Consider the following 26,780-nt stretch of genomic DNA (forward strand, 5'->3'; position numbering starts at 1 on the left):
ATGGGATTGAAGGCAGATCAAGGTATAGTAGTACATTGAATATTTTAAAACTGAGAAAAGTGTAGCATAGCTAATTCAAAACATATTACGTTAGTTAAAAAAGCAGAATACGCGTTACACAGTGGCGGAACCCTGGGGTTCCGGGGGTGGGAACACCAAATTATTTTGGATGTTCAATGCATTATTCAATATAATACTACTTAAAATATTTTATTTCCCCCATTTTTTCGCTATAATTATGAAATCTTTAAGCGACCGAGTTGGATACCCCCTTTTTCCTTTTATCCAGATTGTTTGGAACCACAGGCACTTGTTTCTATCCATACGAAGGTCGACTATCCCATAGAACTTTCTGTAAATTTCAAAATAGGTATAAAATTGCGGGTTGTTTTGGATATATACATATTATTACTTCTTTGCCAAACCTTATTAAATAGATTATAGTATTAATATTTGTCAAATTGATATTTGTGAAATGATCAGCCTGACTTTCTAAACATATGATTGGATAAAGGGAGGTGCGGTACACCCCTCGGCGTAAGAAGGGGGAGGGATCCGAAGATTGGACCCCTTTTTAACGATAAATGCATTTTGAAAAGGGAAATCTATTTGGAAACCCTATCTCCAGATTTGGAACCCCCTTTTAAAAATGTGTTTCCTATTTTGACAGGATTTTTTTTTATAGGGCCCAATGCTTCATTTAATTTGGGAAACATTTTAATATATAAGTCCTAGGTGCCTACAAAATTATTTCATCTCGCCACATTGACTGCTGTGTTTGTTGCTGTTCAGTTGTTGCTGCATATATGTATATTTTTATATATAAGTGATCTCGTTTGAAATGATTTTACAACAACATTTCTGTTACTTCTGTTTTTTTTAAATATTTTTTTTAGCATACTATGCGATCTGGGCAAAACGATTTATGGGTTTGCTCATTGTGCATTTGATGTGGTAAAAATCAGGGGCGGATCCCGGATTTTTGAAAGGGGGGGGAGGATATTAAATTTTGCGGAGCGAGTCGGAAATTTTTTGGGACCTTTTTTGGGCTAAAAAAACCATAAAAAAAGTGTAATATGCACTATTTAAACGGTTCCTGGCTTGGGGCATGCATATTTTATAGTTGCTGTAAAGTGTAAGGGTTGGACATTTTTTATGCTGTATTCTCCCTATTAGTTGTCTATCATAAAATGATAGTATTGATCCAAAGCTATGTACTGATATATTTGATGTAGGTCTTGTCAGTAAAAAATAGACATGGAAATTCGATGAAATTTACAAAACGACCGACACGAGTTAAAAAAGACAAACAAGCAGTTTTTATCAAAATGTTTGATTGATATGTTTCACCCAACATAACTCAGGGAACCGAAGTGAGGGGTTCCAAAACCACCAAAGACTACGAAAGTGTCTAAAATGACAACGAAGTTATGAATGACGGTCAACAAACGGAGACATAAAAGTCACACCCAGGAGGCAGGTTGCATGCAGTCTGGTCTTGAAAAAAGTATTCAATATAATATAAGTCCGGCAAAACAGACATTCCAGTCAGACATGCAAACCCCGGCCACAAAAAAATACGCCCGTTTTTATTCATCATGTTCATTTCATGCTGAATATTTTTGTTGGAAATTTTAGTTTTTTAATAGCAAAAAAGTGGACAAGATTATTGTTTTCAATCCAGATACGGCCAAAATTTTTGTTTAAGGCAATAATCAGAGTCATTTTTTTTCTCTCAAATATCTCAGACTGCCTCCTCAAATCAAATGGTTCGTACCTGAGACTTGAAATCTTTCTAGAGCTTATACTGACTGGGGATCTTATTCAATTTGTTAAACATGTTTTCGTAGGTAAATAATATTGTGGAACTTTTTTTTCATGAGAGTGTAAAAGTCTATAGAGTATTTACCATTACTTTCTGTTTAGTGGAATAGTGAAATAAAAGTCAATACGTTCTTGCTCAATCCTGTGTCGCTGTGAAGGTTTCCTGATTGTCATGACAACCTCAGCCTAAGCAATGTGTATTACTGTAATTTGAATTTCAAAATGACCGAGTGCCGTTTTTTCAACGCACTGGTCAACTCCGCCATAGCAAATCACATGACTTTGACAATCAGTAAATACCGGCTAGCGAAAAATGTTTTTATAGGTAAAGAATTGTCGTATACAAATTAAATACTTGGGAAATGGCAAAGTTCACGAAGTCTAGTCTGATTAATTATTTTACAATAAAAAAAAAAAACAGTCCGAGCAAAAAGGGGGGGGGGGCGGGGCGTACGCCATCTACGCCCCCTCTGAATCCGCCACTGAAAATCATTCAACAGTCTCCCGATTTTTATATTGTAAATAAAGATGTCTGTGAAATATCTAAATTTCTATTTTATTTTGGTACTGGCTATGGTTACATTGAAATGTAACAGTCGTAAAAAAGTTATTGTTACAATGAAGTTTAGGCTATATCGCCGGAATGCAGACCTAGGGTTGACTAAGGAACTACATAGAATACTTACGAGTGTAACAATTATATTTATGTCTACGGTTACATTGTGTTATTGTTACGTAAATGCACTCTTGAAAATGAAAAATTATATTTTACAATATTTTATACATTTTTTTAATTTTGATTTGATTGTCAGTGTATACACAACCAGTATGTTGTTTCAGTCCGATGCATTTTTGTCCCGGTGTAACCACTCTCAGTGGCGGACCCAGAAATTAACATAAGGGGGGCCCACTGACTGACCTAAGAGAGGGCCGGCTCCAGTCACGCTTCAATGATTCCCCTATATAAGCAACCAAATTTTTTCCAAAAAAGGGGGGGGGGGCGGGTCCCCTGCCCCCCCTAAATCCACCTCTGACTCTAGGCAGCCCTCACAAACGAGTAATTGGGGTGGATGGGTTGGGTGGCTCAGTGTTGTATTAATATATAAGAAGATGTGGTATAACTGCCAATGAGAAAAGTCTCCTGTTCATACAAGTCGTAATTTGTAGAAGTAAACCATTATAGGTCAAAGTACGGTCTTCAACACCGTGCCTGTATGGACTCTCACCGAACAGCAAGGTGTAAAGGGCCCCAAAAGTGACTAGTGTAAAACCATTCAAACTTGAAAACCAACAACTGAATAACAAACTCCTGACTTAAGACAATAACCTTTTTTGTATTGTTACAATCTCAAAAACGTGTCCGATAATTTAAGAATGTGTCCGGTTAAAAACGCCAGAATATTTCAAAACTCATATACCCCCACTGATACTCTGTAAAGTAAAAACGCAATTAAATATTAATGGTGTGGGATACGATAGAACCCGTATTGTTCGGTTGGATTGTAAATGATTAGAAAAAAAAGTCGAAGCAGGTGCCAAAAAAAAAATCTGGAGAAAAGGTTTAGTAATCCGTACAGACAAATGTCCAAGGTATGCTACACTGTGTACGCTTTCTTCTGCTTGCAGACACAGACTATAGGTCTGGTTTTAAAAAAAAAATTGCACAATAAAAAGTTATTTTTATTTGAAGCGCTTTAATTTAAGAATTTCTTTATCAATATGATTATTATTATTATAAAGTTCAGACAGAGGTACTTCACAATTTAGAAAACTAATACATCATGTACATTTTATATTGTATTTTCTTCCCGGTGCTTGACCAGGTTTACTGTGCATAGGTAATTCATAACAAGCATAACTGCAGGCCAAGTTTACAACACTTAATTAACTATTGATTACTTATGTCCAGTGGCAAATATGTCATGCATATTTAGAAAAAACCCCATTAACTTTGCATTTAATAAGTTTTGTAAAGTTTAAATCATCGTTTATCATGTTTATAAATAGTAAGTAAATTATATTGTTATAATATTATCCGGTGATGCCTATAAATGTCTTTTTACAAAATGTATGTCTATGAGGGTACTGCTCGACCGGCGTCCCGCAGAAGTGGTTTCGCCAGTGCAATTTGACATGTTTATCAAATCATTGACGTCACATTGACGCGTTTTGGAGGAATCGGACACGTTTCTGTGTGCTACCATAGATAGATGTATAACATCTCTGGCTAGGTGCTACATATATGACTATGTACGATAAATTTTCAATTAAATTAAATTTCCACTTCAATCTATTAAACATTAATGAACTTTTGTATACAGTAGTTAGTATATATTTAAATGTCTTTAGTCGTTGTTTCACGGATCTTATTATAAAGAGCACATAAATAGACCGATAGTTAAAGCTACACGTGTATGAAATACTTACCACTGGCAAACACCAATACTTTGATGATGATGAATTACATTATCATATTTTCCTTTTTGGTTATTTAGAAACAAATTTCAACTTTGGTTGATTATGATATATACATGTAGTATCAGAAGTCCAGTCCATTAGTGATTACTGGACTTATGGTAGTAAATAAAGTAATAAGTAAATTTTGATGTCATACCATTCCCTTCCATAATTGTGCATTCTTTTTATTTTTACATAACACAGAAATGCGGAAAGTTTTAACATAAGAAAATTTATTGTAGCCTAGACCTGTTGGTGACCTTCTGCTGTTGTTTTTTTATTTGGTCGGGTTGTTGTCTCTTTGACACATTCCCCATATCTATTCTCAATTTTATTATTTATAAATTCATTACATTTTCTTTCCTCAGAATGATTAACAGCAATGGAGACAGGAGCAGACATGGGAATGTTCGATGTGAAAATTGAAGACCTATAAACAAAATGATGTATCAATATGGCACTCATCAGAAAATAAACCCAACATTTAGTCATAAACCATTGAATCCTGAGTTTCGTACAAGTACCAAAACATTAAAGGTGGATGCTTATAATGAGCTCATATTAAAACTAAAGTGTCCTCTTGAATTACCACTGTACATGTAAAAAGACACATCATATCCGGGACTGAATTGAGGAAAAGAGCCAGGAAACTGACATTCAACACAGCATTCCAAAGAAAAGATGGCATAGAGGGAGAACAATGAAACATGATACATGCAAAATTAATTGTTTCTTTGATTGTTTTATTTATGAGCTTTAAAGTCAAGGGTCATAAAATAAACAAGGGGCAACTTCACATGTTGGTATGACATTGAATGTTTTATTATATATAAAAAAATGGTTATGATAAATAAAAGAAATTCCAGTTATGATTAAAAATAAGGTAATCGAGACATTGTTTTGTGTTGATTATAATGCATTGCCTAACATAGTAACATATGACTACATTAATTACAACATATTTTAAGCAATAGCAAAATACCAAAAAATGAACAGTATTGAAGATTCTAATCTTGTTTGATAAATATATAAATTATGCGCTATTATTCAATTGATACTGTAAAATATCAGCCTCGAACCACAGTGTGAATCTTCCTAAAGTCGAGTGCGTATTATTTTTATAAACACTGAAAGACAGTCACAATCAAAATCAAGAAGTAAGCAAAGAATCACGAAACGAAAGGGCATTTACACATTGAAAAATACATATATAAAAACAACACGAACTTCATTAAAAACCGGGAGTGAATTCAGGTGCTCCTAATGCGTATTATTTTTATAAACACTGAAAGACAGTCACAACCAAAATCAAGAAGTAAACAAAGAATCACAAAACAATAGGGCATTTACAACAACAATTTGAAAAATACATAAAAGACAACACGAACTCCATTAAAACCCGGGAGTGAATTCAGGTGCTCCTAATGGGTTAAATCCGATAAACTGCTTATCTTGCTTCATTTCTGTTCTTTTCTCCTTCGCTTCAATAGTTTTTCGATAGACGAGAGTAAGCTTGATAATTTTCCTTGGTCATGTTCACGTCGCTAAAAAAAATCTGCGCAGCAGGGTGATATAGTCTAAGAGAAAAACGTAACCAGCTAAAAAAGGATAATAATAATATTGTCACAGAATTATCAAACCTATATTTGGATACCAATTGTACTGAGATGCACATTGTAAAAACTTCTCTAATGATACACACTTAATCAGAGATATCTACAAAAGATACAAAATATGCCACAAATTATTATATAGCATACTATACTTACCGAGTTTAAAAGTTTTCAGTTCCAAATATTTTTTGAAACAATACACATTCAAGTTAAAAAGATTAACAACACCAAATCTACTGAAACAGTGCTGAAAAGAACAATATCGATATAGTACTGCCAACATCAGTACTGAAACAGTACTGACAAAATCAGTACTGAAACAGTACTGTCAAAATCAGTACTGAAACAGTACTGACAAAATCAGTACTGAAACAGTACTGTCAAAATCAGTACTAAAACAGTACTGTCAAAATCAGTACTGAAACAGTACTGTCAAAACCAGTACTAAAACAGTACTGTCAAAATCAGTACTGAAACAGTACTGACAAAATCAGTACTGATTTCATTGAAAGTAAAACAGTATAAGTTTTCAGTCTTTCCTAACAGTACTGATATGCACGAGGGTAGAAATGTACCAAAAAAGTATGGGTAAATTATTGGTAGTGTACACGGTCTTCACGCGGACGCTCTTAACCAATCACATTCCTAAAAAATGTATAGGAGGTAAGATACATATACATATTGTTTATATTGAAATCTGTGGTAATTCTACAGTTAAGGTAGGGGTTGTTAAGAAATTAAGTGCTAGTTTAAACTGTTAGAAGTTCGGGGCATATAAACGTTGAAAATATGGAACACAGTCCTATATTTTGACTTTTAAAAAAAAAGTAGTGCATATGAACGTTCCATTCTAGGATTTGACTTTTTTTTTCAAAACTTCATAGTAAAAGTCGTACAGTTTTAGCCGTAAGAGGAATTCCTATGGAAATATGCATTGTCAATATTTACAGAAATGCAACCTTTAACAACAAAGGAGAGTAAAGCAGTTTACATTCATAACACCTAATAGCTGTGTTAATCTTCTGAAGTTTCTATGGTCCCTACCCTGTATTTGCTGTCTGAACTTTACAACAAAGACTTGTCAAACATACTTTTATCGCTAATACATGTTTTACAAAACTCTGTTCTAAAAACTTCTTCCCTGGATACCGTTGAAGATTTTAGATGTTGCAATAAAGCTTTTCAAAATAATAGTTTTAATTAAGTTGGAAGTTAACGACAGCTCTATGTTAAAAATCAGGCAATGACACTTTTGATAATGTTATTCTAAATCGATATCCTGCTTCATATGTCAATTATTCAACCGTAATAAAGTAGGTTAATATGTTAAATAAACTCAAATCAAACGGAGGGGGATTCCGCTATCCCATTTTGCTGTAAATCTTTAATAAGATCTTTCAAGGGTAGACAGATTTGTTTTTGAAATTATGATGTTTCTGCAGAAATCGTATAACCAATTGGATATCATTTATCTTTTCAGTTATGATTTTGATAAAGATTGAGAATCAAGCAATGATGCATTCCGCTATTAAGATGTACGGTCCAACATCTTGCCAATACTTTTATTGTCTAGTATAATGCTATTTTCTGATAAAACACAATATACTGAATCGAATGATATTGATCGAGTGGCGTGTGACACATGACAAAAAGTGTATGTTAAAATAACGTTCAATCAGTCGATTGGCAGAAGAAATAATATTAGATTTTTTTTTATTAAAAAAAGCATGGTCAATGTAAGTGAGGTTTGATTACATTCTGTAATAAAAAATAATGTTTGATTTGATTTTTTTTTGTTTTTTGGTTCTTTTCTAACGGAACTGTGAAACTCAAGTTTGAATTAAAATATATCTTGATTTTTTTCAGCTTTGATCATCGGAATTATATTTTTGTCGCGTGGTAAACAAATTGTGAACTACTGCATAAAAATAAGTAAGTAAAGATTTGTATGAAAACAAATACTTGGGGATTTTATTGTTTTTGAGAGTTCTTTCATTGCACATCATGTTGCTTGATTTCTCATTATAAGTGGTTGCTTTTATCTGTATAAAGTGTGGGGATTTGATACCGAATCAACGAAATGATGCAAAAAAGGTATTTTTGAACCATGAAAGATACACCTACTAATAAATTATATTGTAAGCTTGGTATATAGGGATTGTCAAACAGTTTTTTTTAACTTTAAACATGAACATGATGAAGCATTTATAGTTTAAACGATACAATCAACAAAGCAAGTTTTAAAATAGGTATAAAACCATTTGAAAAATGAAGACACTAAAAGCAGCGAAAAAAAATTTCGTCAACAGGGCTATGTTAATAATAAAAAAAAAATAAAACATTTGTTGTTATTGTTTTTGTGTTAGTGAAAATGATTTTTGGGTCACACAATTTACCATTGGCAACTAACGGTACATACTTGCTGTTTATCATTGCAATATCTTCATTTGTGACGTACTAACCAGCATAGCAATATTAAAACAAAAAGGCTATCCTAGTGGCACTTCATTTTTAAATGATATGGTTAAATCGAACCCATTGACTATCTCTCTCACTGACTTATAAATTAAATGTGACTGATTTGACTCGCTGACGTAGGTTTTTGCGCCTATACCTTTAGGTCAAAAGATAAAATATTTTCTTTTATAATAATCGGCTTGGTTGGGAACTATGTGAAATTTTGTAAAGTTAAATTTTATAATCTTTGTTGTTTTAGAGCTGACAGCTTAATTAAAATCTTTCCAAATAAAAACAAACAATCAACAAACGGTTTATTATCTTTACAGTTATAGTAAAAAATGGAAATGTGGTCTGGCTTGCCACACTATAAAAAAAAAATCTAAGTATGTGTATGGCCCCGAAACGAAGTTGTCGGTCCTGTATAGTTTTGCCCTTGTCCGTAATTCCGTAATTCCGTAATTACGCAACAAACCATACGGATCTTTTTCCAAACGCTCCCAGATATTGGGCTGATTTTTGGTATGTAAGTTAATCATAATGAGTTACAGAGCAAGTTGAAGTATAGTTCCGCTCCGCTACTTTTTGCCAAAATTAAGGGTTTACAACTTTGAAAATTGCTGAAAATCACAGTTATACGACTTTTTTTCTAAACGGCTTCAGATTTTGAGCTGGTTTTTGATATGTGAGACTACCATCATGTTTGTGTCCACATGTGATATTGAAATTGTAGATTTTATTTTAACTTTTTGAGACGAGGCCATTCGTGTCGCTTTGGCACATCAAGTTTTTCTACTCATTTTTAGTAATTACAATTCTAACAGATTTACTTATTATTACTTACAATAATTGGTTTTACTCAGGTTTTCGAAACATTCTAAAGACCTTACTTGAAATTATTTAATCTTTTTGTTTACTTGATATAAGTACTCAAAATACTTGAATAAAGTCAAACTATTCAAAATATACATATATTTTGTATATAGTATTTTATGATGTTAATAATACATCACACTGGCATTCACTAGTTTAATATTCACAATGACATGTTTACGCAGAGAGGAGCAATAAGAATAAAAGTTCAATTTTGCTATTAGAATATGATCATATGTTATGAATGAAAAATGTTTTGCTTGATAGCTTTATATATAAAATTATCGATATAGAAGGGCAACATACAATTGTGATTCCATAATTAGGATATATACAGATAAATATTAAAAAGATCAAACGTTAAGTTTGAAACTTCTATATTAACACTGAAAGTTTTACAAATAAATAAACTCATCATATATATCAGGATTAAATTTTGTATTTACTTATCAGTGACGCTCGAATCCAAAAAAGTTAAAACGGCCAAACAAAATACGATGTTGACGAGCATTGAGGACCAAAATTCTTAAAAGTTTTGCCAATTACAGCTAAGGAAATCTATTACTGAGGTGGAAAAGCCTTAGTATTTCAAAAAAGCAAAAGTTTTGTAAACATTTAATTTATTAATATGACCATATCAATAATTTCTGTAAGCACATAAGTACTGACTACTGGGCTTGTGATACCCTCGGCGAATTAAAATTCCACCAGCAGTGGCATCGATCCAGTGGTTAGTTTCATAATTATTTGTTACCTACTTATGAAGTAATCCCTATTTAAAGTAAAAATAAATTAATAAAATTTAGTAAAATATGTAAAGAACTACACTTTTTTATTATTCTTCCTACATAAAACTTCTTATAATAAAGTAGGCTTTAAAAAGGCACTAGATAATGTCGTTTACTTGCTTACCATTTATTTCTTCTTATTTTTATAATATAAACATCCTAATTATACAATTCATAATACGTTGGTTGCACTGTCTAAAAATTGGATAAGTTTGGATTTCTTGATTTTACTTAGAGTTTTATTTAAATTGTTAAAAATGATAATTTTAAATTACAAGCCATTACTTAAAATTATTTTCTTATTAAAAATATTTTCAAGCTATCATTTGAGAATGTTGCACAAAGAGTTACTCGAGAGGTAGCCCATGTTAACTTACAACAAACACATATAGAATTGGTTTTAAACAAAAGATATGCAAAGACAATTTTGAAAAGAATGTTTCTTTTTTTTTAAGAAAAAAAATCGTAGATATCTTTATATATATGTCTATTTATATGTAAATGCATTACTCAAAACCTACAAATGAATTTACTGATTTTAATTAAAGTGTTTCAAGAGATGTCATTAGTAAAAGAATGGCTGTCAACATGTTCAAGTGTCAAACTAATCATTAAGAATATTAAAAGGAATACTCAATATATATTAAATGAATTAATTACTATTATTAAAAAGACATATTTAAGGTGGTACCCAACACTTTCACTAAAATTAATTTGGCTCATTTAATTATCATAACATTTTGACAAAATGTTTACTTTAACCCTTTGACAAAAATATAAAAATTTCAAAAAATTTGAACCAACCAATTTATCAGAAAAATTATACTGGTTATATAGCAGTTTGACAAACACTTATTTTGATCATTGAAAAGCTTAAAATTCCCTTAACAACACGACGTAATTGAAACGTTTAGCTGATTTTATAGAGTTATCTACCTGTAGTGTTAGGTACCACCTTAAGATTACTTGAAGATATTACTGAGGATTACAAAAAAAATTAACTTAGGATTACTTTAAGTTCTAACTTAGGATTGCTAAAATTATAACTTGTAATAAATCAAAATTACTAATATGAATTTCTTGTAATTACTTACAATTATAACAAAGCATTTTTTGAAATTACTTATCTTTTTACTGATAATTACTTAAGATATTATTTAGGATTACGAATAAATTACTTGTATTTACTTGAAATAACTTAATATTACCAATAATTTCTAACAACGCTCAATAATTTAGTCAATTTCAATTACCTGAATCAAGTAACTGAATTACCTTTTTTTTGGTAATTACAAGTAAATTTTTTTTCAGAGTGCATAAGAAAAAAAGACTACACAATGAAGTAAAAATTTAAAATAAGATATCATTGTATGACCCTTAACAATGAAAATATTCCATATCACATAGCAAGCTGTAACAGAACAGGCCTCGACATGACAAATGTTAAAAAAGATTCAAAACTTACAACTTAATTTGAATAGTAGAAAAAAACAATAAGCAGAAAAACGACTGTGATAACTAGCACTAAACGACCGTCACTTTATTACAGGACCCTGAGTTGGCGTAGGAACGCAGAAATTTAACAGGTTTAAAATATTTGCACCCACACATGTCAAATCCCTAACTTAGTCTTGTGGCGACTGCACAACCTCAAACAAATCTTTTGACATTATTTGAAAAATACTTGACTGGTTAGATTGACACAAAGCACACACAAAAAACATACATCTAAAACCGATTGAAACCACACAAAAAAAAGAGTACTTGCACATAATGAAAGATATTTTTAGCCAATATCAACATATAAAATATAAAAGTAAGGAAAATATAGTATTATTTCCTATGAGACAACTCGCAACAAGATACCGAATGACACAGCCATTAACGAAGGAAGGTCACCATATGAAAACGTGTTTTACAGATTGAAGTATGAATTAGTTTGGCACATTTAATTTTAGATAAATATATACGCTAATTTTGAACACAAGAGAATATTAAAATTAGTGTGACCTAAGTGAAACTTAACTGTTTTTGACATAAAATACAAGTCTTGTATTTTTACTGTTCTACCTTTTTTTTTTTTAGGTACATTACATACTATGGGAGATAAAATGGATGACAAAATACAAGGTAAATGACTATTTCAGATTAAGAAAAATATACCTGATATCAGACTAGAATTTTAACAATTGCGCATTATCTACTGCAGTGTGTAAATATAGATTTGCGTTTCACTGTTCGTACATCTGTGCACGTCTTATGATATCAATGGCTCTGTATATGTTTTTCAGACACAAACTGTGTAAGCATTACCGATTGAATTACCGGTAGATAATATTTCTGATCAAAAGCTTTATTAAGTTTTAATAGACTGTTAACAACTGTTTGGCTTGATTGTGCACTACTTCATGTTTTGCACATGTCTTCCTTGCAGTCACTGTAGTATCATAAGACAAAAAAGGATGAACTCCTGTATCAAGTCAAAGAAAACATGTACTACCACTGCAAGTGAAAAGGAATACAGTTACAATGTGTCTCCGATTGTCAATGTCAAGTTTCAGAATTCAAATTTTTGTCACTAAAAATGATAATAGTTACTATTTAAAAATACACACAATAGATATTATACAGTTATTCATGCAATTCTGAAAGAGAACCAAACCGTCTTCGATGATTACAAAGTTTGATGTACCATCAGTTCACTAAAATGTAACTTTACACTAAATGTAATTAGGACAGAGACACAAAAAGCTTTAGAAAACATAAGGGACTTAAACGACTCTTCCATTTTAAAATGGTGATATTGGCTAAATCAGTATTAATAACTTACGTATGGTGGATATGAAAATACGCAATTCTTAATCTATTTTAAAACTACATGCATTAATTGATACACCAAATAGGAATTTCATTATATTAAAAGCTATAAATTTCCACCAATCTATGTTTTCCAACTTCCAATTCATTACTGATTAATTTTTTGTAGAAGAATTTGAGAAGATGGAGAGTGAATTTAAGAAACAAATGGACGAAAGAATGTCAAAATTGCAGCTGGAAAAGGGTACATAAAAGAGACTCTAAGAAAACGATTACCAACTGGTTTAATATCTAAATTCACACTTGAAATTTATCGACACTTATAGATTCTCATTGATCATCTCAACGAAGGTGGTTTTCTCGCTTGAGCCGGTACGGGAAAGCGAGAAAAGCCATCGAGTTGAAATGACCAATGATAATCTGTTTAATGCTATTTCACCTATGACAACGATGGCAATTTCGTGGCAATTTTATTATCAACACCACGTGCCCTCATAGATTCTAGCAATAATTTTTCATATCACTCGACTCCGCTAAGAAAGAAAAATATCAGTTTGCAAGATCAAAGGAAAATTTCGTAAACCAGCGATAGTATATATATAGATACAAAAATATGGTATACAACTAGTACAGATGTACATTGTTCTTCTTACACGTATATCTGTGTCTTGTGCGTAATGCGACTGCGATATAAGATAATGTTCTGCCATATTTTACCGTTAAACTCAAAATCCACATTGAAAACTGTATAAATTTGACTCACAAGGCATCAAACAATTTGTTCTCAATCGTGTTTTGTTACTTACATAATGTATGTACGCTAATAAATTGTCAGTTAATTAAATCTTGCATCGTAATCGGTAATGTTTTTATCGCAAATCACAATATTGCATTTATATGTTACTATATATATGTGAAGTGATAAGTTAAAGTAAATATCCGTTATCTTTTTATTTACTACTGGCATTTTGTCGATAACGCCGAGTTAGCGAGACACGTTATTCGGAACAATTTTTGAACATATCGATATTTACGTAACTATTTGATCTAATGTGGACAGTTCTCTCTTGGTTTTTGGTCAACATGATTATTAAGATACAACTATTGTATTTTAAGCTCCGACGGCATCAATTGGTGATTTTATGGTCGCAAATTGAGTTTACTGGCGACGCGTAAGCGGAAACAGTAAACGGGTATTTGCGACCATCAAAATCCCCAATTGATGCCGATGAGCTTAAAATACAATATTGTTATCTCCATTCTAATAAAACTGACAGAAAAAATGTAAAAACATGTATTTAAAATCTGTCAAACATTGTCATATGACGTCTGCGCTTGCGCGTATGTCACATATCATCAATTGTCAAAGTGACGTTATCCTATTAAAATGGACGTTACAAACGTTGTTGCATTAGAATGTGCAACAGCCTTACCCAAAGTGTATCTTTGTAATTTACGTTCTGTAATAAAATATTTGGGTGATGTATATCTAAAAAAAATTGACAACATCTAAGCAATACAATTCTTATAATATAATAGTGTATTGACATGTACATGATAAAGGAATTAAACAGTTTTTATAAAATGACACATGTTATATCTAAACGTTTTGGCCTATTTTAAAATGTAAAAGTTATAATCAATATGAATTCACAATATGTCTGTTTCTTATATTTATCAGATTGATATGTTTGAAAACTTTTCTGTACACAATGCATGTTTTGATAAACAAATGGACCATTTTTGTAGATGATGCCATGTTCAAAATGAAATTGAAAGTTAACTTCAAAGAAATACTTACCACAATAAATAGCAAGGAATTAGCAGAATATCTACCATTAGCTGATTCCGATAAAAAAGTAATTAATTCATGTCTAGGACGGATTAAAGCAAATAAAGAATTGATGGAAATTATTCGTTATCGTGGACTTGATACCTACAAGGAGTTTATGCATGTGCTTCGCCAACACCATTTAAACCTTGCAAATAAGATTGACGACACAAAAGGTATGACCATTAATATCAATTTCAACAGATATTTGAAATGGCATTAGAAACTCTTATATTGATTATCTTAACATTGTAATTCTAATATTGTTAATAAGTTGGTAAAATGTAAGTATTTGACCCTTCTATATTTTAACTATTTACAGTTCTGAAAACTCGGTTTGGATGTTTTAAGGTAGCACAATACAAAGATTTTATAACTCCAACTACCAAGTTTTAAAATGCTGTAACTTTCTTAATAATGCTTGAAAATTTATAAAAGTGGTAGTTTTGGATAGCTAACAGATTACTCTTTCAAATTAATGCAATGATAGCATTATGCAACAATTATGTAACCAATAATAATGTTAACGGTGTCTAAAATATTTTTCACCAAATTTCCACTTTCAAATGAAATTAGCTTCTGCATAGATATCCCTAGAGGCTTGATTTTATTATATGTTGTTCCTATGGCCATTATCTACAAAAGGGTGTCTCAGATTTCAGATAGAATGTAAAGAACAAATTTTACATCTAATTAAACATTATAATCTTCTTTTATGTGGTAAGGATGTTTCACTAATTGGAGATTTATGAGAGAATAGAATACCATAGAGACAATCTGAGACACCCTTTTGAAGCCCTTGATGTGTTGATTAAGATTTCGTTAAAATTTTCTGTATAGTTAAAGAGATGAAAGAGCTAAATTCATTCAAGTGACCTTACCCAGATTTTGCCACTAATTACATACTAATTGATTACATAATGATTGCATAATAAAAATTTTACATTCATTTAAAAGATTAATCTTTTATCTATCTATATGTACCTCTTTTATTATTTTCTATGCATTCATAAGAAAGTTATAGCATTTCAAATGTTAGTGATTGGAAGTAAAAAAATCTTTGTATTGTGCTACCTTAAATGGGGGTCTTTACAACGTCATTAATGTTATAGGGTTAGAAATTACAAAAATTCACAGACTGTTAGTATGTTGTTAAGGTTTCTTATGCTAACAAAGCATGGCAGGAGTAAACATATAAAATAGAAGCTGTGGTATGATTGCCAATGAGACAACTGTCCACAAGAGACCAAAAAGACACAGACATTAACAACCATAGGTCGCCTATATTTTAATAGATATTCATATCCATTTCTATTTCTTTGGCCTTTTGATTCCACGTTTCTTGCCTTCTCTATATGCAAAACGAAAACGAATTGTACACCTGAAGATATTCAGTTAATATATGAATTATTAGGGTATCAAGTGATCCGATTATAATTACATGTTTATAACATTTACAGGGATAATCCTGTACTCAATGAAGTTTTGTATAAACTGATCACAGATACTATGTTTAGTGTTTTGTTATTGGCCGTATAAACCTACTGATATGTCATAAATACTATGGAATGTTAAACCTAATCAGACACTAAACAATACGATTGTAATTTGTGTCATAGGTTTCTAATATACTTATTAAATAGTAATTTAGCAATGTTTTTAAGTTTCAAAAGATGGAAAATGATGGTTAGATATAGGCAGTAGGCTACAGATTATCAAATCTAATATATTGATTAAGTACATACAGATCAGCTCAACAAACAAAACCTGAGAGAATCGCATGGACTCCAAAAGGAGAAAACCTATTACTGCGATAATTAATTCACATTCAGTAATGATGAAAAAAAGATGGTATTGTGGTAATAACAAGTTGAAAATATCCTGGATATTTTTGAAAGATATATTTCAAAACTTTTGACCAAATCATAAATAGCGTTTAAGAACTCTAGAAGCCTAACAATTTGCAATTGCAGGAATTAAATGTGTGTTTCATTACTCATAATCTTTGATATAACTAGTAATTGATTGCTTAAATCATGTTTTACTTTGCATAACATTGATTTTATTTGCTCTGTGGGTTGGTTTTAATCATGCATGATCTAAGCAGTTACTAGTATTAATAACCAGTCAACACTGAGGATGTGAGGTCAAATCATACATATGTCAGTTGCACACAGCTCTAAACATAGTTAACTAGGAGTGTCAGTTTCCTTATCGAATGTCGATGTCCTCCACCTGACCGCCACACAATAGGACTATAGTGTTGAAATTGACGTTTAACATCAACAAATCAATCAAGCAAGGCCACAAAAATAGGCGAAGCGAAGGAAGATACTAAGTAATCAGCTCATGGCATCGTTCTTGTTGAACTTGTGGCACATATAGAAGATTCATCAAGTAGCTACTATATTCAGATAAGAAGACCTTTTGAACATGTACACTAATCGATTAGAACAATTTGATATTGAAACAAGTCAAATACTTAATTCAACCCACTTGAAAATCGGAATTCTTGCAGCCATACCGGATTAAGAAGCTCATAAGCAAGGGAGAGACGTTCTGACAATTTTCAATGAAGACATTGGCAAAGCTATAAAACAGGCACTTGCAAGTAACTATGACTATGAGGCAAAATAATTTCAAAGGCAGCAAAATTTGTTCGAAAAGACAATATGTAAACTAAGTCTTGATTCAAAGAATTTTTCGAAACTGATAGTCAGAAAAAATCAGTTCCACAATCACTGAAAAACTCTAGTAGGGATGATGACTTGAAGGATATTCAGTTAATAGATATAAGTTCACCTTTTTTCCAAGATGAAGCAAAGTCTGTTACAATTATTCGACATGCTATGAATGTTATTATAAGCAAGTAAAAATTCTGAATTCTGGACAGTTACCTGTGATAACTTGGGATCAGCCTTTCTATGCCATACCTAAGTCGATGAAGCAAATATAGCAAGCTCGGGTACTGCACATTCATTCCTCAAAGCATCACATGTATCACGGACAAGACACTCACATGAAGTGCAGACAGTGCTTTGTATATATTGATGAAACGATCTTATAGCATGTTTATGAAAGAAAGAGATCCTGAAGGAGATCAACCGAATCAAAAATTGCTTGTGCGCCGCGAAATAAACATGATAAAGGGTCCCTTGTTTCACTACTGGTCTTTAACAATGAAGTTTGAAATGACGATTTTGATGTTTATCAGATCTTTCAGAGATGGCATTCTCCAACTGTACAAAGATTCAATTGCACTACTCATACCCTGGTTCTTTACACTTGACCTTCCGAATTATGCCAGATGACTCCCTATTCATTTACGTGATATGATGGTCTTGCATGACGGTGCTCAAATAGTTCCAAAGGAATTAGATGATGACAGATTTGTTGTAAGGAAATCTTACAATAGATTTTCAGCGATAGCTATAGACCAGGCTCATGAACAGAATAAGAAACAAGCGAAAATAGTTGGGGGAGCAATCAGTCTGACCGAGAATATGACACAGTTTTAGCGATGGCTAGTGTCAGGAACAGAGCTAGAGTGATAAATGAATTCTGATCTGCCAAGGAACGAGTCAAGCAAGATCAAAGCAAAGAACCAGATTTAAGGCATCATGAACAGGTCAAAAGTAGACAAGCCACTTTATCAAGGCAGGCGAAAGCTTTCTGATTAGTTTTAGAAGAGATCGGAATTTTTTTTATGGAACAAAAAGATGATTTGTTAATTCTCGACACACGTGACATTATTGACCCAAGAGTTGCAAAAGTAGAAGAAATCGAAAAAGAGCAATTCCACAAATTCGTCACAGAACGACTACAAAGAAATACATTTATGAACCAGTCAAGTAAAGCAAGCTGTTTATGTTCATTCGCCAACAACCGAAAACAGATTCAAAAGATAAACAACAGAATTCATCTTTGAAACAAAACAGCTCTCTCTTTTCACAGTTATATGTTTCCTGTCAAGTTCGAAATGGTGACCTGATGGAATTCTTTCGACCTCAAAATCAGGCGTATCCACTTTCCTCTCAATAAAATACGTCATGGGTCAACATCTGATCTTTTTGTTCAACCTGAGAGAATTGTCGAGTCAGTGGTAAAGCTCCATGAGTTGACGCGTTGGTGATATATTGTGCAGCTTCAATTAACATGTTGAAGCCTCGATGATCTAAGACATTTGAAGGCTATTATAAAGACATTGTGGTACCATATATTCGGGGTCAACTGCTCTCTGTCAGACGAGTCGATATTGTATGGGATGAAAATATTCAGGACAGTTTAAAAGCATCTGAAAGATCCAGACGAGGGAAAGGTATTAGAAGTAGAGTTTTGGCTGTTTCTAAAACCTTGAAATTGGGAAGCTTTTCTACGAGTTGATGAAAACAAGAGGGAACTGTTCGCATTTATATCGGAACAGTTGGTATCCAAGTACATTGTGTTTGATGAGGAGAAACAGATAGTCAGGACGACAGAAAGTAAGGTTAACTGTAGGAAAGAGAAAGACGTGATTAAAAAAAGCGCCATGCACACAGGTATAAGCGGATACTCGCATTATGCAATATGTAAATGACGCAGTGGCGGATTTGCACAAGTGTGTGATGATTCGCACTGTTGGTACCGATGTTGTGGTCATAGCCATATCTGTATAACAAAAGATAGAATCAATGCTTGAATTTAGGAAAGCATTCGGCGTTGGCAACAACTTTAAATACCTTTCTATTCACGACATTGCTAATGCTCTTGGTCAAGAAAAGTCAGACGGCCTATTTTTCATGCCTTTATAGAATGTGACCAGGTATCTTCATTTGCAAACAAGGGACATAACAATACATGAGACACTTGGACAAGTGATGAGGAAATTACAAGAACTTTTGACCTTTTAAGCAATGAAAAATCATCATCACTTATGTTTCGTTGGACCACTTGGGAGATATTGAGCTTCTTTTTCGTACTGATAAAACAAGTGAGAGTTTGAAGGTGAACGATGCAAGAAAGGATCTGTTTACAAGAACGGGGAGAACAATTGACAACATTCCACCAACATAAGCAGCCCTACTTGAACACTCAAAAGGGCATGTTATATGGCAAGCCAGTGTTGGGAAAGGTGTTTTGAATTTGCCCCTTACTTTACTGATCCTGGAGCGTGGGGATTGGAAAGAAACAAATCGAAAATGTGGGTACCATTCTGAACGTTATTAAAGGATCTGCATGTTGCAACGAGCTTATAAATTGTGCGTGTAAAACACAGAATGGTTGCAGAGGAAGATGCAAATGTTTCCAAGCTTTGCTTTCCTGTACCGCCCTGTGTAAATGTTGTGGAGAGTGTGACAGGGTTCAAGTCACACTTCAACCTTTTAATTCCACCTATTAAAACAGCAAGCGATTAAAGAATATTTACAATGACATATTACATATTGATTAACATTTTGATTTTCACTATTTGTATTTGTAAATGCAGCCATATTTACAAATGTATGCGCTCTAGAAATAACCAAATTATTTTATGTATATCTTAAAATTAATTGATAATAAATTTAAGAACATGAAGATCATTTTTAAAGAATCATTCCATTAATTTTCGAAATTATAAAGAATACCTTGAGGACAATCTTATTTAAATAATTATAACGTTTATCCGCCATCTTACAAATGGCAGCCATATTGGATTTTTCTGAGTTGGTCCATAAAAATGTCAAGCTTTCCTCATTAAGTGAGCAATTCTGCTCTATATCTGCACCAATCAGCCGGACTACTACACATGTTCAAATAATACCAGTACATGCTATGTTATATATCTGATTTAGGCACCTAAGTTTAAATATTGTATTTATATAGTGTCAAAGATCAAAGGTATTAGTTTAAATATAAAATAGAAGATGTGGTATGATTGTCAATGCGACAACTCTCCATAAGAGACCAGATTGTGTTGTCCAGGTTTTTTTTTGTTGGTGTGGTTCAAACATGTTTCTCAATTCTCGTTTTTATATAGATTAGACCGTTGGTATTCCTGTTTGAATTCTTTTACACTCGTAATTTTAGTGCGCTTTATATCTACAATTGTTAACTTTTTATGCATTATGAAATGAATGGAGAGTATCACCAGCCTAATAGTCAGCACTTCGGTGTTGACATGAATATCAATATAGGGTCTTTTTATAGTAAAATTTACTGTTTCTAAAGTAAGAACTTTTCGAAATAATAAGGATGTTCTTATCCCTGGTGTAGATAACCTTAGCCGTATTTGGCACAACTTATTGGAATTTTAGGTCCTCAACGCTCAATTTTTTACTTGTTTGGCTTTATAACTTTTTTGATCTGAGTGTCACTAATGAGTCTTATGTAGACAAAACGCGCGTCTCGCGTATTTAATCATAGGCCTGGTACCTTTCACAACTATCTTATACTTCTTTTATTCTATTTCAACTTTTCAGACAGTGAATATCAAGAAGAACTTGAAGAAGAATTAGAAAAAATATACAATGAAAAGATACCTGAAAGCGTGAGAAGTATGTACAATTACACTTACATTTGATATAAAGACTTACTCATGTTAATGATGACATGATTTTAAAGTATGTTCACATTTTAAAATGAATAGTTATAGATTTTATATGTCTTATGGGTATTTCAAGGTTTTCCATCAAATTTTTAAAACTAGTCATACATCAATTAAGAATCCTCGGTTTGCAAGGATTTGATTTTTTGAAGGAATCATAAGCATAGGAGTTCTCACACTTTAACAAGTCTCACGTTTTGTAAAATTCTTTTGATCTAAGAATAAAAGATCTGAACAGGCTGGTGTTAATAAAAGCAAATGTAACCTTCTTCATTTTAAACATAATGTTGTTTCTATTCATCATTTAGGCATGATATTTAAATATGAATCGAACAAATATAAAAAAAGTAGTCGACTTAGTCGTCACAAAAACTACTTTTTGTATGTAAAATAATCATTTTATAAGCACCCTCCTTCAAAAATGCAGTAATCTATCTACATGCAATACTGTGTATAACATTTTGTATTCAATCTGACCTGTTAAATTTTCATCATAAAAGTTCATAATTAAAGCGAGTTCAGTAAAAAGATGTGTCTGAAAGGGGGATGTTATTATAAAGTTAGATCACAAAAAATTGAACTCAGAGGAAAATCCAATCGGAAAGTCCATAATCACATGACAAAATCAAATGACCAAACACATAAAAAACGAATGGACAAGAACTGTCATATTTCTGACTCGGTACAGGCATTTTCAAAGGTAGAATATGGTGAATCAAACCTGGTTTTATAGCGCTAAACCTCTCTCTTTGTTGACAGTCTCATCAAATTCAAATTCCGTTATATTTACAATGATGCGTGAACTAAACAGACAAAATAAATAAAATAGTCAAAATATGGGTACATCAGTCATCATCGTGTTACAATTTTAAAAGGAACAATTTAACAGAACACAAAAACATCAGTGACGTCAGAAAATCTTGCCAATGTGAAATTTTAAAATTGTTTGTATAAACATTGAACGACAAAAATATGTGACGTATAAGATTTTCTGACGTCAGACATGCGAATCAATGAATATGTTTGTAGATGTTTTTGTGTTCTGTTGAATTGTTCCTTTTAATTAAAATTGTAACACGATGATTACTGATGGTTACTTTCCGCATCAATCCGTAGTTGATGCAAATTATACATTTGTTTTGTTAAATTGTATAATTTCTAGCTCAGAAAACTATATAACTGTTCTTAAATATAGGAAGCAGTTCCCGGAAAAACATTGGAAAAAAAGGCGAAAAAAGTCCGTGAAAGTATTACATTGTAGGAATAAGTAAAACTGTCAAATTGGATCAAGTTTGTTCGTCGATTCTTACAAACAAGTACAAATTCAATGAAATTAATTAATCTCATACTAGCATGATTTACGATAACATAAACATGTTTAGAATATAAATGTAAAGACAACTTGATATATGAACTAATATTACAGTACTATAAAAAAGAAGATGTGGTATGATTGCCAATGAGACAACTATTCGCAAAAGACAAAAATGACACAGACATTAACAACTATAGGTCACCGAACGGCCTTCAACAATGAGCAAAGCCCATACCGCATAGTCAGCTATAAAAGGCCCCGATAAGACAATGTATTCATTTCATGATTTTTTTTTCGCATTAAAATGGTAATGCTTTTATATAGAGAATAGCTATTTAGCATATTTATAAGATATTCATATGGTTTGAATTGAATCATGAAAGATCAGAAATTTTAATGTTCTTTTCGTATAATTTTAGAGTTTCATGACAGTATAACTCAGGAGTGGAAAGTGAATGAGAATATGATAATTGAAACAAAAGTATCAATGGATGCGTTTAAGCGTTTAGAAAAAGAGAATTGCATTTGTCTTGTAGGTCGTCCTGGAAGTGGGAAGTCATCAATAATTCGTCACGTTGCATTAAAGTTTGTTGAGGATTACGCAGTTGAAGACTTTGATATTATTCCCATAGTAATAGAACCATCAACTTTGTTACAATATTATAACGAGAAGCGAAATCAGATTTTTTTATTAGATGACTTTTGTGGGAAAGACAAAGTAAATAATCAAATCCTAGATGTATGGAAATTGCATATTGAAAATATTTTAAAGATCATAAATCAAAATGAGTGCTTTGCGCACGAAACACAAAAGGCTAGAACAAAAAGAACAAAGATTCTGGTTTCTTGTAACACAAGCGTTTATGACAGCAATAAGTTTGAACCATTGAAAAATCATCTTGATGCGTACGTCTTTAAGCTATTTGAATTTTCTTTGACACCCGAGGAGAGAGAAACAATGATCGAGAAATACGCTCCAAACGTAGAAGGAAAAGATTATAGGCAAGAAGAAAAATCTTCGAACAAATTCGATTTCCCACTTCTTTGCAAGTTGTCAAAAGGAAAAAGTATTGACGAAATTAATGAACTCTTTTCTGATCCAATCAAAAGTATCAAAGATGACTTAAAAAAAGTTCAGAAAGGCGACAGATTTCAGTTTTGTGCTATAGCTATATGTACTTTATGCAATAACAAACTTGAAACTAAATGGCTTAACCTTAACTGTGAGACTAACGATAATCGCATTAAGAGAGCCGTTGCTGAAATGTGTTTAGAATTCAACATAGATCTAAATATTCCTAATGACTTCAAGAGTATTCAAGATCAGTTCGATAAGCAAATGGATTGGCTAAGTAAGTCTGGTGACACTTATCATCATATCCATGACGAAATATTCCATATTGCGTCAATATTATGTGGAAAGACATATCAACGATGCTTTATAAATCATGCACCAAGCTCTTTTATAGCCAATAGATTCAATTTTCAAGACCACTGTGAAGGCTTGATAACTCTGAAAATTAAATACCAAAAACTGTATTTTGATCGATTATTTAGAGACTTAGAAAATGGGTTTAATTATAGCACATTTCAAAACATTCAGCTCAAAAACGAGAATTACAGAAAAGCGTTTATCGAATATTGCTGGAACAGGGAGTTCAAATTTAAAGAAATCCTTGAGAACCTTAAGCAAAACTCTGTCAAAATGAACATCAAAAGTAAAACCGTCAAGGACAAACCTCCACTTCGTCGAAAAGACACTGGCTTAAATTTGTTGGATTTAAAAGCGCCGTTGATTGATTGTTCCTGTCAAGGTTTTGATGACATGGTTCATCTTTTACTGCAGATGAATTATGACGTGAATGAACAAGATTCCTTTGGAAGATCCGCATTATTTGTTGCGTCTGCAAAAGGTCACATTGAAGTTGTTAAAAGGTTGGTAGAACATGAACCCAAAACCAATAAAGACAATATCGAAAATGAAGTGGATAAACAAATTAAAGTCAATATCAACATATGCGACAATAAGAAAAGAACTCCATTACACGTAGCATGTGCAGAAAGGAAAACCTCCGTAGTCAAATATTTAATTCAGAAAGACGCTGATATTTTTGCAGTTGATGAAGATGGATATTCTCCTCTTCATATGGCTTGTGTGTCGGGAGACAAAGATATTGTTGAACATCTGTTAACAATATACATAGGAAAACGGAAGGAAACAGAACTAGAAAAAAAAGACAATCTCGGAAAAACACCTATTATTCTGGCTGCGTCAAAGGGTGAAAATGAAATAGTTGAATTATTGCTGCTTTACAAGTCAAATATCAGTGCAACCGACAAAAGAGGACTCACCGCACTTCTGGATGCGAGTTTGAATGGATTTTCAAGAACGGCGAAAGTTCTCATCGAAAAAAATGCAAATATTTACCATGTAGATAATGATGGACGCACTGCTTTATTCATTGCCTGTGAGAAAGGATATCCCAAAATAGTAGAAATGTTAGTTAAAATAAATCAGGATATTATTGCTATGTGTGATTGGCATAAAAAATCTCCATTTTATATAGCATGCGCCAAAGGGCGATTAACAATCGCAAACATGTTATTTGAGTGCGGCGCTGATATCAATTTGTTGGATGAAGACGAAAAATCACCAATATATGCTGCTTGCCAGAGAGGACATGAGAAAATCGTACAATTTCTGTTAGAGAAAGGTGCTAAAATTGATACATCCGACAGTCATGACAACTTGCCCCTACACATCGCCTGTAAGGGTGGATATTTAAATATAGTGCAATTGTTATCACAAAACCATACACATTATATTACCGTTCCAAACCAATGGAACGAGAAAGCAATAGATGTAGCACAAAAACAGGGTCATAAGGACATCGTATGTTATTTGAATGAACAGGAAATCAAACTTAATAGCGCAAACACGGAAACAACAAGTGTTGTGACAAATAATTCATAAGAAAAAAAAGTCGACCTAATTAAATGTCACTTTTGAATTTGAAATTTAATATGTTTAATATATGATCATGAAGGTGTAATGATTTTAGCATGTTTAATTTTATTTTTAAGGGTTTATAGATGTTGATTAATACATATTCAAACTATCAATAGTTAATAATTGAACTACAATCAAATGTTTATAACTTTATAACTTAGTCTATTTGCAGATTTGCTTTCGCTGTCGGACTTGGAATCTGACACTCAGGGGGAGGGGTTAGGTTACTACTAAAGTCTTTCACGCGCACATTATTTTGTATCAGAATTCCACGACATTGTTCTGTATAATTAATCCGCAGACAAAGGAGTAGGTCCAGTAAGACCCCTTTTTGGCCCCAAAATATAGCTGTTTTACAAAATTGTTAAAATGTAAACTTTTAGTTATTTATTGGACAGTAAAATGCTTCTGCTACATAAATATGGGCTGTTTTTGACTATACAATGCACATATATCGGGTACTAGCACCTTTAAGTCATGCTAAATTACTGAAATCTTCACAATTCTAGCATTTTAGTTAACTTTTAGACGGTTTTCGTGTAAAATGTAATTGGCCGCATTCGTGTTCATCCTTAATATTGAAATGTAAGTTGTATTTTATGATAATACATAACATATATAAAGATTGAGGATGAACACGGATGCGGCCACTTTCATTTTTGACAAAAAACATCTGAAAAGTGACATTTTTCAGCATATTTGGTAGATTTTTCATATTTTAGCTTGAATCGGTGCGTTTTTTATGACTAAATCAGTTAAAATCTTTCACATAAACTAATTGATTCAAATAAAATAGACACTTAAGGGTTTAAAAAGTGGTCAAAATCTTTCGTCAGATGAACCTGAAATTTGAGGCCAAAATCGGCCTTTACCGGACCTACTCCTTTTAGGGGTTAAAGGAGTATATAAGAAGCGAGGCTCGCGTGTTGGATGGTGGGAAAAGGGAGAGGGTGGAATGATAAGAGTTGTGGGGGCATAATAAGTAAGAGCGCGGTTAATGCAGAAAACATATTTTTTCAAGTTCAAGTTTCGGGACAAACTATACGACTTTGTAACTTTTATTTACGCATTTAACTCTGTATAGCACATCAAATTAAGGACAGTGACTGCAGCTATTTAAGTTGCTATCATACTGATCAAGGTGTATAAAACAGAATAGACTTGCGTTTAGTTTAGATTCATTTAGACATACTTAGACGAAATTTAACCAAAGATAAAAATAATGTTTGAATT

At 32.3% G+C, this 26,780-nt stretch overlaps 1 protein-coding gene across 1 annotated transcript; it reads left to right on the forward strand.

Moving 5' to 3' along the window:
- Positions 1 to 25,511, forward strand: LOC134697957 (uncharacterized). Its single transcript, XM_063560241.1, has 6 exons — positions 1 to 22; positions 12,098 to 12,142; positions 12,999 to 13,073; positions 14,579 to 14,836; positions 21,098 to 21,172; positions 22,957 to 25,511. Exons 1-6 carry the CDS (start codon positions 1 to 3, stop codon positions 25,509 to 25,511), a joined length of 3,030 nt encoding a protein of 1,009 aa, XP_063416311.1.
- Positions 25,512 to 26,780: the final 1,269 nt, after the last annotated feature.

Source organism: Mytilus trossulus, chromosome 14 (genome assembly GCF_036588685.1).
Source record: "Mytilus trossulus isolate FHL-02 chromosome 14, PNRI_Mtr1.1.1.hap1, whole genome shotgun sequence".
In the NCBI taxonomy this organism is placed as follows: domain Eukaryota; kingdom Metazoa; phylum Mollusca; class Bivalvia; order Mytilida; family Mytilidae; genus Mytilus; species Mytilus trossulus.

Coding starts and splice junctions, on each gene's coding strand:
- LOC134697957 (XM_063560241.1), top strand. CDS start 1: ATGGGATTGAAGGCAGATCAAG. Junction 23..12,097: donor GGGATTGAAGGCAGATCAAG/GTATAGTAGTAC, acceptor TTTTTTTTTTAG/GTACATTACATACTATGGGA. Junction 14,837..21,097: donor TAAGATTGACGACACAAAAG/GTATGACCATTA, acceptor TCAACTTTTCAG/ACAGTGAATATCAAGAAGAA.